The sequence below is a fragment of the Trichomycterus rosablanca genome, chromosome 7 (genome assembly GCF_030014385.1).
Source record: "Trichomycterus rosablanca isolate fTriRos1 chromosome 7, fTriRos1.hap1, whole genome shotgun sequence".
In the NCBI taxonomy this organism is placed as follows: Eukaryota; Metazoa; Chordata; class Actinopteri; order Siluriformes; family Trichomycteridae; genus Trichomycterus; species Trichomycterus rosablanca.
The window spans coordinates 34022299-34040848 of record NC_085994.1 but is presented as its reverse complement, the minus strand read 5'-3'; the positions used below and the strand labels follow the sequence as shown (position 1 = coordinate 34040848).

General features: G+C 40.2%; 1 protein-coding gene across 1 annotated transcript; it reads right to left on the bottom strand.

Annotated features, from left to right (window-relative positions):
* sypb (synaptophysin b) lies at positions 1-16337 on the bottom strand. Its single transcript, XM_062998607.1, has 8 exons — positions 16277-16337; positions 10994-11059; positions 3626-3750; positions 3155-3353; positions 2225-2416; positions 1662-1806; positions 1016-1187; positions 1-76 (listed from the first exon to the last, which is right to left on the bottom strand). Exons 1-7 carry the CDS (start codon positions 16292-16294, stop codon positions 1048-1050), a joined length of 885 nt encoding a protein of 294 aa, XP_062854677.1. The 5' UTR covers positions 16295-16337; the 3' UTR covers positions 1-76; positions 1016-1047.
* Between the last annotated feature and the right edge of the window lie 2213 nt (positions 16338-18550).

Here is an 18550-nt window from a genome sequence, read left to right as displayed (position 1 = left end):
CATTGATCATATAAGCAATCAGTAGTATGGAATCCTGGGTAATAGATGGGGTCTTCACTCCTTGGGCTGATGTGCTCTGCAGAACATTATGAACAAGACATGTTGGTTTAAAAACTATAAATAGAAAAAGTTGGCATGTGCTGATCTTTGGTTATACTGGTTATATATCTGTTTCTCTGTGTACTTTGTCACCTCCTTGTACCCTATTTATTGGACCTCCATAAGACCACTGACAAGATATTTTGGTGGTGGACCATTCTCAGCACTGCAATGACACTTGCATAAATAAAATAGTAATGTTAGTCGTTCTGGTATGCGTGTATTAGGTGCATCAGTGTTCATGGGTTTTTAAACACCCTAATGTCAATGCTGGTAGGAGAATAGTGCTCCAACCAAAACATAAATCCAGCAATATCCTGTGTATGGGGAAAAAGCTCTGGTCTTTAAGTGTAACAAGTTCTCTGATCTATAACTAACAAATGCTAACATGATAACTGTTCCTAATAAAAAAGGCCAGTAAGTTTAAACAGTGCTTAAAAGTCCCAACAACACTGCTGCACCTGATACATTCATACCGAACGAAAACGCATTAATATGTCATTACCATGTTATTGTAGTCCTGAGAATGATCCACTGCAAAAAAAGCCTTTTGATTGATAAGTGGGGTACAGGGGAGTGTCGGTGTACAGAGCAACTGTTACAGTGGTTGTACAGAAATTGTACAACCACAAAGTCCATCTGTATGAAAGGTGTTGCTTATGAAACAATGTAATAAAGTGCTTAGTGAGTACAGGCTCACATTAAACTGTATTCATTACAATATATAGGTAAAACAGATGCATACAGCCAAACTACTCTGTATTAATGCCCTTCCAATTATGTAGTTGAACAGCCTAATGTTATTAACAGATTGCATATTAACAGCCCACATTTATAGTTTTAGATCAGCACATGCCAGGACAATAGCAAATATATATAAATGTCTCTCCTATTATTTTAGTAGATAGTCACTCACCTGTAGAGAGCTCCTGTGCTGTGTAAATTTGCCTACATTGCATTGGAGAAGGAGGTTGGGCCACCCTGATCATATCCTGCTTGGTTGTAGCCTCCCACCTCATATCCTGCTTGTTGCCCATAGTCAGGTTGGTACCCTTCCTGAGAGCCAGCATAGGGGTCCTGTCCATAGCCTGGCAGAAGAAGGAAATCAACGTTTTCATTATTCCAAAGAGAGGATGGAATGGAGTACTGTAAAATCTACAGTATTATACAGTATTATGTAAGGTTTCATGTTTTTACACACATAATACCACCCTTCACTAAGATTTCTGACCGCTGCACTCAACCCAGCATTTTGAATGCTGTTGGTTAGAACCATATCAGCGTCATTATAAGCCACTATTTTACAAACCCCAGTTCCAAAAACTATAAAATCTTACAGTAGAAAAGTATCAAATACACATACTGTAAATGAATACACATACTGTAAATGAATACACATACTGTAAAGAAACTGCTTCACAACACTGTCACACTATAAATCTAAATACTGACTCCTGTAGAGTGAGCTTTTGTATGATCATAATAAGCCATAATCTGAATTCCTCCAGTTTTTGTGCATTGTAAGATTGTTCTGTGCATTGTAAGTGGTCTCATTTACTTACCCTGGCCCTGGTCATAAGAGTCCGGTGCTGGTTGTTTAGCTCCTGAAGGCACATAGGTGCCGCCAAAAGCACTAAGCCAACCAGTCTCCTTAAAGACAAACCAAAGGTTTCCAGCCCAAAGCACCAGGTTACAGAATCCAAACGCCTACAGGAAAAATAGGGTAAAATAAGTACTTACTTCAATTATCTATTTGCTTACCCATTTATCTATCATCTATCAATCTATCCTCCATCAACTGTCAATCTGTTTATTTATTGAGCAAATTTTTTTTACCAAACACTGCTGCTGAGATGCTGCACTGTTATGGCAGTAATTATAAAATATGAAGAGAAATTATGTGTTGAAATGGATGCAATACATTTTTGTTTAATTATTTCTTTCCATATTATTTAAATTGCAATATCCAGTTGGCAATTCCCACCCAATTAGCAAAGGCTTCATCAATACATGACAACTGCAAATTGCTCATGAAACATCATTAAGCAGATATATGCAAATAAAAAAGGTGACAGATATACTCTATTGTGAATAAATACAGGTGTAATACAGATAAAGAACTAACCACAGATGTGTTTAGGCCCGATACGACGGCCTCATGCTTTTCTTGGCAGTGGTTATGCTCATGCCTGCAGGCTGGGATGAGTTCAATGACTTCATCAGGATCAGTGGCTTCCTTAATGTCCGATAGGCCTTTAGCCCATGCTGCTGAACTCACCAACCAGAAGAAGGCAAAAATAGCCGTCACCACAAAATCCTAAAGAGCAGAGCAAATCTTTACATGTTCACATGGTTACAGATGTATTTAATGCTAATCGTAAGCGATCACTAAGCAGATTTTGCTTTAATAAATGTTCGTTACAGAAAATAGGACATCAAATAGTTTAAGACTCTACACTACAGTAGCTTTAGGAAGAATTGATTTTACACTTTCATTTAAATATATTATCCCAACATGTATTAATGAAATGTGATATAATTATATATACCGACCAGGCATAACATTATGACATTATATATGATTATATAAAGTGAATAACTTCATCACGGCACCTGTTAGTTGGTGGGATATATTAGACAGCAAGTGAAAGGCGAGCGTAAGGATTTGAGCGAGTTTGACAAGGTCCAAATTGTCATGGCTAGACGACTTGGTCAGAGCATCTCCAAAACTGCAGCTCTTGTGGGGTGTTCCCAGTCTGCAGTGGTCAGTATCTATCAAAAGTGGTCCAAGAACAGTGGTAAACTGGGGACAGGGTCATGGGCGGCCAAGGCTCATTGATAGACGAAGGCTGGCCCGTGTGACGAGCTACTGTAGCTCAAATTGCAGAAGAAGTTAATGCTGGTTCTGATAGAAAGGTACATCACAGTTGCAGGGCTGTTTTGGCAGCAAAAGGGGAAACCAACACAATATTAGTAAGGTGGTCATAATGTTATGCCTGATCAGTGTATGGCTATCTATCTAACCGTAAAAGAGTAAAAGAGTGTGAAGACGTACAGCCTGGGCGCCGCGATTGCCCTCGCGGTATTTCTCCAGTTTGAAGACGTAGATGGACAGAGCTGCCATGGAGTAGAGGAAGGCGAAAACACCAATAGTGACAAAGAATTCAGCCGAGGAAGAGTAGTTACCCTCCAGGAATATTCGCTCTGGCTCTGGGCCTTTACACGTCGGCGCATCAAACCACACCTGATGGAGTCTGATGGAACAGAAAAGCAAAGTGTCAGCCTATTCAAAAGTATTTATCTAAACTGGCTTTCATTATGAACACAGTAATTCTCATTTTGGATAAAAATCTACTTTTTTTTTACATCTTGGCTTTGCAGAAGTCATCTCAAGCAAATTACCAGAAATACATTGCTGCTACCTGCTGGAGCTTTCTAAGATTGCTTAACACGTACTGACCTGTGATGTTTTCTGAAAACAAAACATAAGGAGTAAATAACGCCTGTTTTACTGTGGCTGACTTACCTGAACGGGTAGGCGAATTCAACCTCGATGTTTAAATCACTCTCTGAGCGGTTCTTACACTCCACGCTCAATCGAAAAACTCCGGAGTAGGAGCAGCAGGTAGAGAATGCAAAGATGGCGAAAAACTGGAAGAGAAAAACAGAAGGCTAGCACTTTACACAATCATATTTACATAATTTCTTTAAAGAAGTAAAAATGCGCAGCTCAGTTGGCGCAGCGGTAAAAAACACGCTGAACACCAGAGCTGGGGTCTCGAATACATCGTATCGAGTGTCAGCTCTGCCTGCCGACTGGGCTGAGCAGCCACATGAATAACGATTGGCCTGTTGTTCAGATAGGGGTGGGATATTAAAAAAAAAGCTGGATAGGGACTCTCTCATAACTAATGCAATTACGACCTCTGCTGGCTGATTGATGGCGCCTGGACAGAGACGGTAAAAGAGAGTGTTGTTCAGGGTGTGTCTCTCCATACACAGTGCTGATCCGCATTGCACTCGTCAAGTGTAGGTGACAAAATGCATACGGCTGCTGCCCACGTGTCGGAGGGAGCGTGGGTTAGCTTTGTTCTCCTCAATCAGAGCAGGATCGACATTGGTGGTTAGAAAGCATGACGCAATTGGGCAACTGGACGCGCAAAAAGGGAGAAAATGGGAAAAAAAAATGCATAAACAAAATAAAAAACAAGAAGTAAAAATGCAAAACAGCCATTAATGAATGTTAAGGATATCATGCCCTTTTAATTCCTGACTAAATGCTGCATTATTTTAGTGTACATGCAATTGTCTGATGTCACTGGACAGTTGACAAGATCCTTTGTTTGTAAGTGATGGAGCTTTAAAAGTTACTTACTAAACCAAATGACCAAAGAAATCCTAGTAAAGCCTAAACTCTGATGTTTGGCTAATGATTGGCTCTAGCATGAGCATGTTAAAAGCAAACAATGTGAACTTCTATGCTAAATTGCAAAATTAGTACTACTTAGAGTAGAATGCAGATGGGAAGGAGCCTCTAGTTTAAGGTTTGACATTATAAAGCCCAGTTTTAGCAGCTTAATCACCTAATATTGGTGTGGTTGTGAGTTAGTTTTGAACCAATTAACTTGAAACAGTATTTTTTAAATCTTCTGATTCTCTCCCAAATTAGAGGAGCCAATCCACTGCTGGGGACCCCAACGGCGTCCAAGCAGGGTGTATATTCGCCCTTCGACGTGTGAAGTCCACCAATCCCTTCTTATTCACCCACGATTTGGTGGATTTGCGTGTGAAGTCGGCTTAGCGTACGGAGAGCGACGCCCTAATTTCTGCACTCAACCACTTTCTGTACAGGCGCCCTGGGCAACCAAGGTACTTACACAACGTTGATAACCCCACACCTTAATCTGGCCTTTCCCACCCAGAAGAATGGAAGCCAATTTTGTCTGCTGCAGGCATTAGCCAATTGTGCCTGCTAGAGGGTCCCAGCTGACTGGTAGCGAAGCCAAGATTCAAACCAGGGAGCTCAGAATCTCAGTGTCTAGCTGTGTGCTAGCGGATCATCCTGTTGTGTCACCTGGGCTCCATATTAGTGCAGCTTTGACAGTTGCAGCGTCTCGATCAGACAGTACACGACACAGTCACAGTGGCAGGGAGGTGACTCCCCCATCCACCCTCCTCCCCTGAGACATGGCTAATAGTGTGTGTTGAGCACCCAATTTGGTGGCACCACTGAAACTCTGTACTAGATTTTTGCAGCAATGCACTTTTCACTATGTTTTCCACTATTAATAAAATCACTGAAGGTCTACCCTCCTCCAACTCGCATCCCAACTACCCACCCACACATACATACACATGAAGAGATTAGTCTCTTAGCCTATTTTTACCAGACCTCCCCCCACCTTTCCCGGCAGGCAGATCCGATTGTATGGAAAATCTGACTATTAAACGTTCTGAAGTGCTTCACCATCTGTCAGTGAGAACACTGTACACATGCACAAATGCACAAATGCACATGTCCTCATATAATACACACACTAAATAAACACACACTTCATCAAATTCACTCTGAACATTCGTGCCACACCTTACACACAGAGGAAGAAGAAAACCCTAAAGCAATTAAATCAGCCTGCAGCCTGCCTGTCCACCTAGCTAAGCTCGAGTCAGAATTAAAATCAAGTCATTAACAACTTTACTGATTGTAATGGAGGAAAGGGACGAGAAGTATAGGATGAGAAACAGGTTAGAAATGAAAAATAACAGAGAAGTAAGCAGAACTGACAGATTCAGCCAGTGCTGGTCAATATGATGATACTGAAACAACTTTACATTACATAATCAGATGTGGGTGTTTATTGATGCTCAGGCTAAAATTATAACCCTGGAGTTTACTTCTAGTTTTAAAAAGAGATTTGACCATCCCAAGCTTTAGCGCACAGAATTTTGTTCAAGAGGGGAAATCTGTACACATTATACAGCAGGTGGTATAGATATTAGGTAAAACTGTTTTTACAGAAACTATAAGAGAACAAATCTGGACTGTACAGAGCCACAGCAAAATCCATCTCTTACTAAACACAATTAAAACTGTCCTATGTACACTTTTTTTGTTATTGCATTTTTCCCAATCTTCCTCCCAATTTAGTCTGCTTCTACAAACATTTGTGAAAGAACGGGTCGCTCTCAGGAGCTCAGTGAATTCCAGCGTGGTACTGTGATAGGATGCCACCTGTGCAACAAGTCCAGTCGTGAAATTTCCTCGCTACTAAATATTCCACAGTCAAATGTCAGTGTTATTATAACAAAGTGGAAGCGATTGGGAACGACAGCAACTCAGCCACGAAGTGTTAGGCCACGTAATATGACAGAGCGGGGTCAGCGTATGCTGAGGGGCATAGTGCGCAGAGGTCGCCAACTTTCTGCAGTCAATCAATACAGACCTCCAAACTTAATGTGGCCTTCAGATTAGCTCAAGAACAGTGTGTAGAGAGCTTCATGGAATGGGTTTCCATGGCCGAGCAGCTGCATCCAAGCCTTACATCACCAAGCGCAATGCAAAGCGTCGGATGCAGTGGTGTAAAGCATGGCGCCACTGGACCCTAGAGCAGTGGAGACGTGTTCTCTGGAGTGACGAATCACGCTTCTCCGTCTGGCAATCCAATTGATGAGTCTGGGTTTGGTGGTTGGCAGGAGAACGGTACTTGTCTGACTGCATTGTGCCGAGTGTAAAGTTTGGTGGTTGTTTTTCAGGAGTTGGGCTCGGCCCCTTAGTTCCAGTGAAAGGAACTCTTAATGCTTCAGCATACCAAGAGATTTTGGACAATTTCATGCTCCCAACTTTGTTGGAACAGTTTGGGGATGGCCCCTTCCTGTTCCAACATGACTCAACCCGATAGAACACCTTTGGGATGAATTAGAACAGAGACTGTGAGCCAGGCCTTCTCGTCCAACATCAGTGTCTGACCTTACAAATGCGCTTCTGAAAGAATGGTCAAAAATTCCCATAATCACACTCCTAAACCTTGTGGAAAGCCTTCCCAGAAGAGTTAAAGCTGTTATAGCTGCAAAGGGTGGGTTGACATCATATTAAACCCTATGGATTAAGAATGGGAGTCACTCAAGTTCATATGCTCCTGGAGGAAAACCACGCAGACACAGGGAGAACATGCAAACTCCACACAGAAAGGACCTGGCTGGACCGCCCTGCCTGGGGATCAAACCCAGGACCTTCTTGCTGTGAGGCGACAGTGCTACCCACCGAGCCGCCCACATATGCAGTATTTTGTTCATATTAAAAGTCAAAGCAATTAATAAATAAAATAGATTATTATTATTATTATTACTGATGTAATTATAGCATTACATCTGTCACTTAAATGGAAACAACACTATAATTCACATTGTCACCCCTCCACACCACCCATAATCAATATTATACACCATATTACACGGTTATAAACACACAACACATAACCAAACACATTTAATCATAGTAAGAGGATCAGCAATAAGGAAACAAACACATGAGCATTTGGAGGATGCTTTGGTGCCATGGAGACAAACAGTAGGCGAGTTTCCATAGCGACAGAAGACAGATGAATTATTTCACACCTCTACATACATTTCTGTTACTGGCAAACAATGAAATTAGTCACATTTACCCAGAACCATCATTATGTTTTTAAACAATGGTGAACTTATACAGACATTTTAAACTACAGAGCAAGAATAACTAAAACTGTCTGTTTAAACAGGTGAACTTCAGCTAGTTAATTAAACAAGGATAATTAAATTAAACAGGATACGCCTGATCATGATTTGGAGTGCCACAGCAAAAGGGTCTAAATACTTGTGAATAAGAGTGGGTGATTATTTGTAGATTGACAATTTTAATGTCATGTTTTACACACTTTGGTTACATTCATGACAGGACAGGTAGTTAAACGCCACAGATTCATCAGTTCAAGTCTTTAATGTCAAACACAGTCATGGACAATCTTGTATCTCCAGTTCACCTCACTTGCACGTCTTTGGACTGTGGGAGGAAACCGGAGCGCCAGGAGGAAACCCACACAGACACGGGGAGAACATGCAAACTCCACACAGAAAGGACCCAGGACCTTCTTGCTGTTAGGTGACAGTGCAATCCACTCAGCAACCATGCCACCCCAAATCCACTGTAAATACCACAGCATACAATTACTTTTTTAAAAATGCATTTTCCTCCCAATTTAGTGCACTCAATTTTTGTCTTCCGCTGCTGAGAGATACCAGATTGCATCCGAGGAGAGCACATCGCTGTACACGCCTCCTCCGACACGTGCACAGTCCTCCTCTTCTCGCCCCTGCATTCTGCACAGGCGTCTCTTCAGCCAATCAGGGTCCTTACACAGCGTATGAAGACCCACCCACCCACCCACCCACCCACACATAGTCCGGCCCCCAGCATGTAGATACGGTGGCCAATTAGTATCTGCTGCAGGCACTGCCAATTATGCCCGCCAGATGGTGCCCATCCGACCGGTAGCAACACAGAGTTTCGAACCGAGGAGTTCAGAAAGTCTGTGCTGGTGTGCAAGCGGAATATCCCGCTGCACCACCTGGGCGCCTAGCATACAATGACATTGAAGGAATAGCAATACTTTAGGGACTGTCCATTCCTGCCTCGGTTAAGGGCCGTGACGAAACAAGACACCATGTAGCAAAGCAAAGCTGTAACTGAATACACCTCGAGGGAAATTCAGAAACTGAGTGGGGCACTCCAATCATTTAATTTTAAGCTTTCATTTATCATCACAGCAACACGCCGAATAAAATCAATGCAATATCCAGCATGTCTAGAGCAGGATTCTGTCTGCTTTAAACAGGGTTCCTCCACATGCACGAAAAAGTCTAAAAATAGCTTTACCTGGACACGGCATTTTATCAGACTGAATGAGTCACTGAGTCAGTCTGTTCTTATACACAAACCTGCCAGGACATACTGTGCAACCACATACACACAATGAGCATTGGGATTAATAATTCATGTCTAGTAGCCCACCAGCAGTCACATGACCTTTTAAGCTGTACTAAAACTAAATATAGTGGCTGTGTTTATGTTATGGATTCAAGCCAGGGACAAAGACACAGGGTGCTACACAACATTTACAAACATTTTGGCGCCCAGGTGGCGCAGTGCGATAATCCACTAGCACACCAGCACCGAGTTTCTGAACTCCTCAGTTTGAAACTCGGTGTTGCCACCGGTCGGCTGGGCGCCATCCGGCATAATTGGCAGTGCCTGCAGCAGATACTAATTGGCCACCGTATCTGCAGGGTGGGGGCCGGACTATGTGTGGGTGGGTGGGTCTTCATAAGCTGTTTAAGGACCCTGATTGGCGGAAGAGACGTGCTCTCCTCGGATGCAATCGGGTATCCCTCAGCAGCGGAAGACAAAATTGAGTGCACTAAATCTGGAGGAAAATGGGGAGAAAATGCAAAAAAAAAAATTCTTCTATGTGTTTTAGTGACAAATGCCAGTGATTGGAGTATCATCTAATGTGAGTAACCTGCTTATAAGCTAAGCTCTTATTTAGCTCAGTTATGGCCTAATTTACATTTATTTATGGCATTTAGCAGACATGTTTATCCTAAATAAACATACACTTATGACATAATACAATTTAAGCTTCTGAGAATAAAGAACCTTGCTCAGGGGTCCAATAGCGGCAGCTATACAGTAGACTTCTGATGATTAAGGACCCAACAGCAGGGGCTCAATAGCAGTAGCCTGGCAGGACCTTCTAATGACTAGAATAGTTCCTTAACCCCTGAGCTACGACTGCCCTTTTATGGCAGGCATTAAAGAATGCTAACCATATACCTATCTTTTTCTAAAAATAGAAAGAAATATAAAGAAATGAAAATGAAGGTAAAAGTAATACAATGTTACGTAAATCTTTTTTAGTACCCTGAAAACTTGGGTCATAAGTGCCCACCCTTAGAAGACAACAGCACCGACTCTGTACACGACAAAGGCAAACCATGAGAGGCATCAGCAACTCCAAGCCTGCTCACATTAACATAGGGTAACTTATAACTATACCATAAGCTATACCATCACCACCGAAGACATAAAAAAGAAATCATTTACGTGCTACTTGCTTCATCTGTAAACAGTTTGTAATATTGACTAATTGCACTCAATTTGTCTTCCGCTGCTGAGAGATACCAGATTGTGTACAGCCCTCCTCTTCTCGCCCCTGCATTCTCCACAGGCGTCTCTTCTGCCAATCAGGGTCCTTACACAGCGTATGAAGACCCACCCACCCACACATGGATACGGTGGCCAATTAGTATCTGCTGCAGGCACTGCCAATTATGCCCGCTAGATGGCACCCAGCCGACCGGAGGCAACACCGAGTTTCGAACCGACGAGTTCAGAAACTTGGTGCTGGTGTGCAAGCGGAATATCCCGCTGCGCCACCTGGGCGCCTACAGACATCTGTTTTAATTGTCTCTTTAGAATGTAAGTACCATTATCAGACTAGATAAGAAGGCTCATCTGGTCTAAAAAAAAAGGGTTAAATCCAAGATAAATGTAAAAGTAGGAGAGAATCCAGATCTAACATGACAATGTACAGTACAGCCAGTTATTACTTAAAAAGGTCAGTTCCAGTGGTACCATGATTACTTAATAATTACATATGTTTAAAAATAGGTTTCGTATGCATTGCTTCCTCATAACTAAATAATGTTAGAAGAGTACATTTGTTATTTTGTCAAGAAAACATTATAGTTCCACACCTCAAAATGTTGGTTAATTTATACTTGTCCTGCCCGTTGTCATAAATGTCATTTTTAAAGGATTTTGTGCCGTCAAATGTAATTCATACAATCATCCACTTACCCATTGTAGGATCTTTATGAATCCTAAAGGTTGTTTGACGACAGTAAACTGCCCAGTGGCGACCAACTGTAAAAACATATACACAGCATATCATAAATCCTTCATAACAACGTCACATATAAAATAGAAAGCCATTATTCGTCATATATACACATACAGATGTACAGCACAACAAAATTCTTTCATCGTGTATCCCAGCTTGTTTGGAAGCTGGGGTCAGTCATCGTACGGCGCCCCTGGAGCAAAAAGGGTTAAAAGCCTTGCTCAGGGGCCTAACAGTGGCTGCATGGCAGAGCTGGGATTCAAACTCTCAACCTTTCCGTTGATATCCCAAAGCTCTACCCACTAGGCTATCACTGTCCCTATGATATGTTATTAGCGATGAAGATTCTAACATAAAGGCTAACCTATACACAGATGTGACGTGACACTGTTATTCTATATCTGAAATGACAAATATGCTGTATGTATAATTTTGACCAATGCTTATGTTCAGTGTTTCTAGCATTTTGACTCACAGGATATTTGCAACCCCTTGAACTACTGGTGGACCAGACCTCCTGGTATGCAATGCACGAGTAATCACTATGGCAGCTAGTTTGGCCCAGCAACAAAACCATTATTACAGAACGACAGAGAGGAAATGCTTCCTGAGTATTAGGCAAAGCTGCTTATCCGAGTCCTCTGTGAGAGTGCAAACAGTAAACATTTGCTGGCTACAGCAAAACAACGCATATGAATGTGATCTGTCGATTGGGACTGTTGGGTGCAGGTCTGGTGACCATGTGAGAGAGAATGTGGCATCACAGTAGGAACATTTTGTTCTGGTATGCTGAACTATATATTCATTTCAGAGTGTTTTTAATGAAAAAGGTAAAGATGTGAGCATATTCTGGCTTGGTTTCAGTATTTTTTTATACGAGTCCAGATAGACCCTTGTAACCTTGTAATTGAAGACAGTTAATTATGACTGAATACAATGCAAGCAATTGGGTGTTAAGGGCCTTGCTTAGAGGCCCAACAGTGGCAGCTTGGCAGTGGTGGGGCTTGAATCAGTGACCTTCACATTACTAGTCCAGTATCTTAACCTCTAAGTTACCATAATTCATCTATTTGTAAATCTACATCTACCTATTTATTTAACTGCACATTAATCAATTGATTCATACTTTATTTTATTAGTCCACCATTGTGTGCATCCATCCTTCCAACCATCTATTGATCAGCTCTGCAGTGCAAACATCTATTTATTAACCAGCCTTCTTGTACAACAATCTGTGTCTATGTACCCATCCTTTTGTTAGCCTACATGTTCATAAAATTAACATCCACCATCCATCCATCCATCCTCTCACCATCAATTTCTTAGCCTACCTATGCATACACACATTTATCAGTTTATCAGACTACCTGTACTTCAGTATCGCCACTTATTCTTTCATTTATTCATTAATTTAACCTAAATCCATCCATCCATCCATTATTTCACCAGTATACCCGTGCATAAACCCAGCCATCCATCCATTTATCAGTCTACTTGTGCATTAAATCTATTCATCCATTCATCTGCCTTCATCAATCGATTAATATAAGAATGCCTTTATCCATCAATCTGTCCCAATTAATTAATCAATCAGTTAACCCATTTATATATTTGCATGTTCATAAAACTGACATCCACCATCCATCCATCCATCCATCCTCTAATCTTTAATTTATAGTCTACCTGTGCATTAATGTATCCATACACACATTTATCAATTTATCAGACTACCTGTACTTCAGTCTCTCCACTTATTCTTTCATTTATTCATTTATTTAACCCAAATCCATCCATCCATCCATTATTTCACCAGTATACCCGTGCATAAACCTAGCCATCCATCCATTTATCAGTGTACTTGTGCATAAAATCTATTCATCCATCCATCTGCCTACTTATTAATCATTCAATTAATATATCCTTGCATTTATCCATCCGTCCCATTTATTAATCAATCAGTTAACCCATTTATATATTTGCATGTTCATAAAACTAACATCCACCATCCATTCATCCATCCATCCTCTAATCTTCAATTTTTCAGCCTACCTGTGCAGAAACCTATCCATACACACATTTATCAGTTTATCAGACTACCTGTACTTCAGTCTCTCCACATATTATTTCATTTATTCATTTATTTAACCCAAATCCATCCATCCATCCCTTATTTCACCAGTATACCCGTGCATAAAGCTAGCCATCCATCCATTTATCAGTCTACTTGTGCATAAAATCTATTCATCCATCCATCTGCCTACTTATTCATCAATCAAATAATATATCCTTGCATTTATCCATCTGTCCCATTTATTAATCAATCAGTTAACCCATTTATGTATTTGCATGTTCATAAAACTAACATCCACCATCCATTCATCCATCCATCCTCTAATCTTCAATTTTTCAGCCTACCTGTGCAGAAACCTATCCATACACACATTTATCAGTTTATCAGACTACCTGTACTTCAGTCTCTCCACATATTATTTCATTTATTCATTTATTTAACCCAAATCCATCCATCCATCCATTATTTCACCAGTATACCCGTGCATAAAGCTAGCCATCCATCCATTTATCAGTCTACTTGTGCATAAAATCTATTCATCCATCCATCTGCCTACTTATTCATCAATCAAATAATATATCCTTGCATTTATCCATCTGTCCCATTTATTAATCAATCAGTTAACCCATTTATATATTTGCATGTTCATAAAACTAACATCTACCATCTATCCATCCATTCATCCTCTAATCTTCCATTTTTCAGCCTACCTGTGCAGAAATCTATCCATACACACATTTATCAGTTTATCAGACTACCTGTACTTCAGTCTCTCCACTTATTCTTTTATTTATTCTATTATTTAACCCAAATCCATCCATCCATCCATCCATTCATCATTTCTCCAGTATACCCGTGCATAAACCTAGCCATCCATCCATTTACCAGTCTATTTGATCAATAATTTCCCTCAGGATAAATAAAGTATCTGTCTATCTATCTATCTATCTATCTATCTATCTATCTATCTATCTATCTATCTACAGTATCTATCTATCTATCTATCTATCTATCTATCTATCTATCTATCTATCTATCTATCTATCTATCTATCTATCTAGCTATCTACTTGTGCATAACCTCTATTCATCCATCCATCTGCCTACTTATTCATCAATCTATATATCCATGCATGTATCCATCCGGCCCATTTATTAATCAATCAGTTAACCCATTTATGTATTTGCATGTTCATAAAACTAACATCCACCATCCATTCATCCATCCATCCTCTAATCTTCAATTTTTCAGCCTACCTGTGCAGAAACCTATCCATACACACATTTATCAGTTTATCAGACTACCTGTACTTCAGTCTCTCCACATATTATTTCATTTATTCATTTATTTAACCCAAATCCATCCATCCATCCCTTATTTCACCAGTATACCCGTGCATAAACCTAGCCATCCATCCATTTATCAGTCTACTTGTGCATAAAATCTATTCATCCATCCATCTGCCTACTTATTCATCAATCAAATAATATATCCTTGCATTTATCCATCTGTCCCATTTATTAATCAATCAGTTAACCCATTTATATATTTGCATGTTCATAAAACTAACATCTACCATCTATCCATCCATTCATCCTCTAATCTTCCATTTTTCAGCCTACCTGTGCAGAAATCTATCCATACACACATTTATCAGTTTATCAGACTACCTGTACTTCAGTCTCTCCACTTATTCTTTTATTTATTCTATTATTTAACCCAAATCCATCCATCCATCCATCCATTCATCATTTCTCCAGTATACCCGTGCATAAACCTAGCCATCCATCCATTTACCAGTCTACTTGATCAATAATTTCCCTCAGGATAAATAAAGTATCTATCTATCTATCTATCTATCTATCTATCTATCTATCTATCTATCTATCTATCTACAGTATCTATCTATCTATCTATCTAGCTATCTACTTGTGCATAACCTCTATTCATCCATCCATCTGCCTACTTATTCATCAATGTATATATCCATGCATGTATCCATCCGGCCCATTTATTAATCAATCAGTTAACCCATTTATGTATTTGCATGTTCATAAAACTAACATCCACCATCCATTCATCCATCCATCCTCTAATCTTCAATTTTTCAGCCTACCTGTGCAGAAATCTATCCATACACACATTTATCAGTTTATCAGACTACCTGTACTTCAGTCTCTCCACATATTATTTCATTTATTCATTTATTTACATTTACATTTACATTTACATTTTCAGCATTTAGCAGACGCTTTTATCCAAAGCGACTTACACAATGACTTTCCCAATGAGCAATTCAGGATTAAGGGCCTTGCTCAGGGACCCAACAGTGGCAACTTAGTGGTGGCGGGACTTGAACCGGCAACCTTCTGTTTACTAGTCCAGTACCTTAACCACTGAGCTATCACTGGCCCTTTAACCATCCATCCATTTATCAGTGTACTTGTGCATACAATCTATTTATCAATTCACCATGCCTTTATCCATCCTTCTGTCGCATATATTAATCAATCGGTTAACCCATTTATATATTTATCTGTCTGTGCAGTTAATAATTCAGTAATTGTGGTACACTAAATATTGTATTAAGCCAGTTTGACACGTCCATGTTCTGCACTTTTAAATGCGCAGTATGCGGTTTGGGACGCAGCTCAGACTGCCCTGTTTTATTCAGTGAATAATACAGATAACGACTCGCCATTTAAAGGATCAAGCCACCTTCTGCAGGGTATAACTGTAAAGCCTGGGCTGAACCCATATCTGCTTATTGTCTGAATGTCAGTACCTGTGGAGAAATGATGCCAGGCTATTTTTAAGCACAAGAACACTGTTGTAGCGGGGCAGATCAAACCTGCCGTCAAAACATCAGCGCATCTTACTCATTTTTAAACAGAGAGCTTTAATTCTGCACATTACTGGAGATAAACATCATTAATAGATGGATTAAAGATATAAAATGATGTGCACTGGTTGTGTACTCTGCGTCCTGCTGGGTTCAGGATTAGTGCTGTTCATTCGAGGCATTCTTCCACATCCCCCCCCACACGTCTTCCAATGTCCTTCATGCGCGGTCAACGTAATTGTGCAAAACATCAGCATAACTGACTACAGATAGTATAAATTATTTGTTTTTAATTAATTAAGAGAATATGTGATTTAGGAAGCCTACCTGGTTGACAACATCCATCTTTCGCCGCCTCCTCGATGCTAAGCGGATCAGCGCAGTGGAGGGAGGGATGCGCTGTGTGCGGAACAGCAAGCACAGTGACAGGGACTGGTGGGTTGTGTCCCAATCCGCTCAATATAGTAAACACGAGTTGTGAGTTGAGATTGGGCCCAAGACCAATTAGTGTGTCCATGTGTTCTCCCAAATTCCGCTGGGTCATAAATATATATTCAGCACACTTATATATTATAAGCATATATCTTTCATCTTTAATTGTGAATTCCCCCTCTGTGGGACTATCTATCTATCTGCTAGAGCACCCAATTTTACATTTTACAGCCGTAGGCATCTTGTCACCCACTCTTTGACGAGTGCAGTGCAGATCAGCACTGTGTACGGAGAGACACACCCTGACAGCACTCTTTTCCCTTCTCTGTGCAGGCGCCATCAATCAGCCAGCAGAGGTCGCAATTGCATTAGTTATAAGACAGTCCCTATCCGGCTTAATCCCACCCCTATCTGAACAACAGGCCAATCGTTGGTCAGCCGGCAGGCAAAGCTGAGATTTGATACAATGTATTCGAGATCCCAGCTCTGGTGTTCAGCGTGTGATTTACCGCTGCGCCACCTGAGCGGCACATTTATTTTTTCAGAATTTAGTGGTCACTTTTTATCCAAAGTGACTAAAGCAACTATACTGTGACAGTATATTGTCTAAGCAGCTGAAGGTTAAGGGCCCAGGGCCCAGCAGTGGTAACCTGGCAGTGGAGGGCTTGAACCAGTGACCTTTTTATTACTAGTCCAGTACCTTAACCACTAGGCTACAACTGCCCTCAGTTAAGATCATAATAATTTAAGCTAATTTCTTGATTATTTTGTCAATTTCCTTTATGCATAATTTCTACAGCAAAACGGAGTACTGTATTGTTCTGCTTGGTTTAAATGGCTCACCTTCTTGCTCCAGACATACAGTATGTCTGGTCATTTTGTCCATGTAACTTTGCATTATCCAAGTGTCACAGGACCCACCGTGACTCAAAACTGTAAAAACAAGTATGTAGCAAATAACTGACCATAAATGACTTACTTATTTAAAATTGGTAGTATGTAGTTTGGGACATGGCAACAAAAATCATCAGTCCAATCATCTTAGATGACCATGTATACACAATGTTACAGTACAAGTGTAAGAAAGAAAATGCAGAATGTAACAATCTTAGTGACCAGGCTATCCAAATTGGTGAAGTGGGACACCTTTGGTATAAAAGTTTACCCTGTGTTCAGGGTAAGACTGTTGTACAAAGGCTGACCCTTAACCCTGACCACAGCTTTACCAGCCTAAAGAAGCTGAGATACATAGAAAATTTATTTCATTGTACTGTACAAGTGTATGTATATATGACAAATAGTCATTCTAATTGTTCTAATTCTAACTATAAAAAAGTGGATATATAAAGATATACTCTTTACATACAGCTTGCTTAGAAACCAAATATTTTAACCTGTAGTATCATGGACACTGAAAGTCTATATGCAGTTCAGTAAGCTAAGTCACATCAGAACAAACTAACCAATATTGAGCTTTTGTTTACTCAATTGTATTGTGTTGTGAAATAAAAATTTAAAGTAGCACACATTAGCACACGAAGGAAAAAGACAGTTTAAAACCACAAAATAACTAAACGCTTAGAAATAAAAACATTTTATTGCTCGCATTAAAATACTGAAGTCATAGCAAAGTATCAAAGCTAATCTAAAAGACTTCTCGGATGCTAAAAATAAATACATTTACAAGACCTACACTGAAATAATACTAACATAATTCCACTGCATTAATGGAGGCTTACTTGTTGATGTGATGGACACAAATCCTTGTATTATAATCAATGAACATACACTTTGTTGCAAAATGTAGAGCACAGGGTTGGGAATGAGTTTTAAGAACTACTATTTTGTTCTGATTTGGGTAGAAAAGCCAAACTTATGCCCTCTTAAAAGACTGATTTCTGCTGATTTCTACATGTAGCAAATATAAGCATTGTGCGTCATTAAAAATATGTAACACTAATCAGAAGTGAAGTGACATGGCGCTTACTACAGAATGCTGAGCAAGGTGAGACTGGCTTTATTTCAAACCCATGTGGTGGTATGTGTAATGCTCGTTTGATTATATGCCAGACAGAACTGTGGTGCATCACTGTGTTAAGAGTTTTCCACGCTCTCTTCATGTCTGTGTAGATTACCTCTGGGTACTTTAGATGCCTTCAACCACCTCAT

Bases quoted from the DNA above. Each gene is read 5' to 3' on its own strand.
- sypb (XM_062998607.1), bottom strand. The intron at 1,807-2,224 runs GTTAGTTCTTTA...TTTTTCCTGTAG, and splicing joins CGGGCCTAAACACATCTGTG to GCGTTTGGATTCTGTAACCT. The intron at 1,188-1,661 runs GTAAGTAAATGA...TTCTTCTGCCAG, and splicing joins CTCTTATGACCAGGGCCAGG to GCTATGGACAGGACCCCTAT.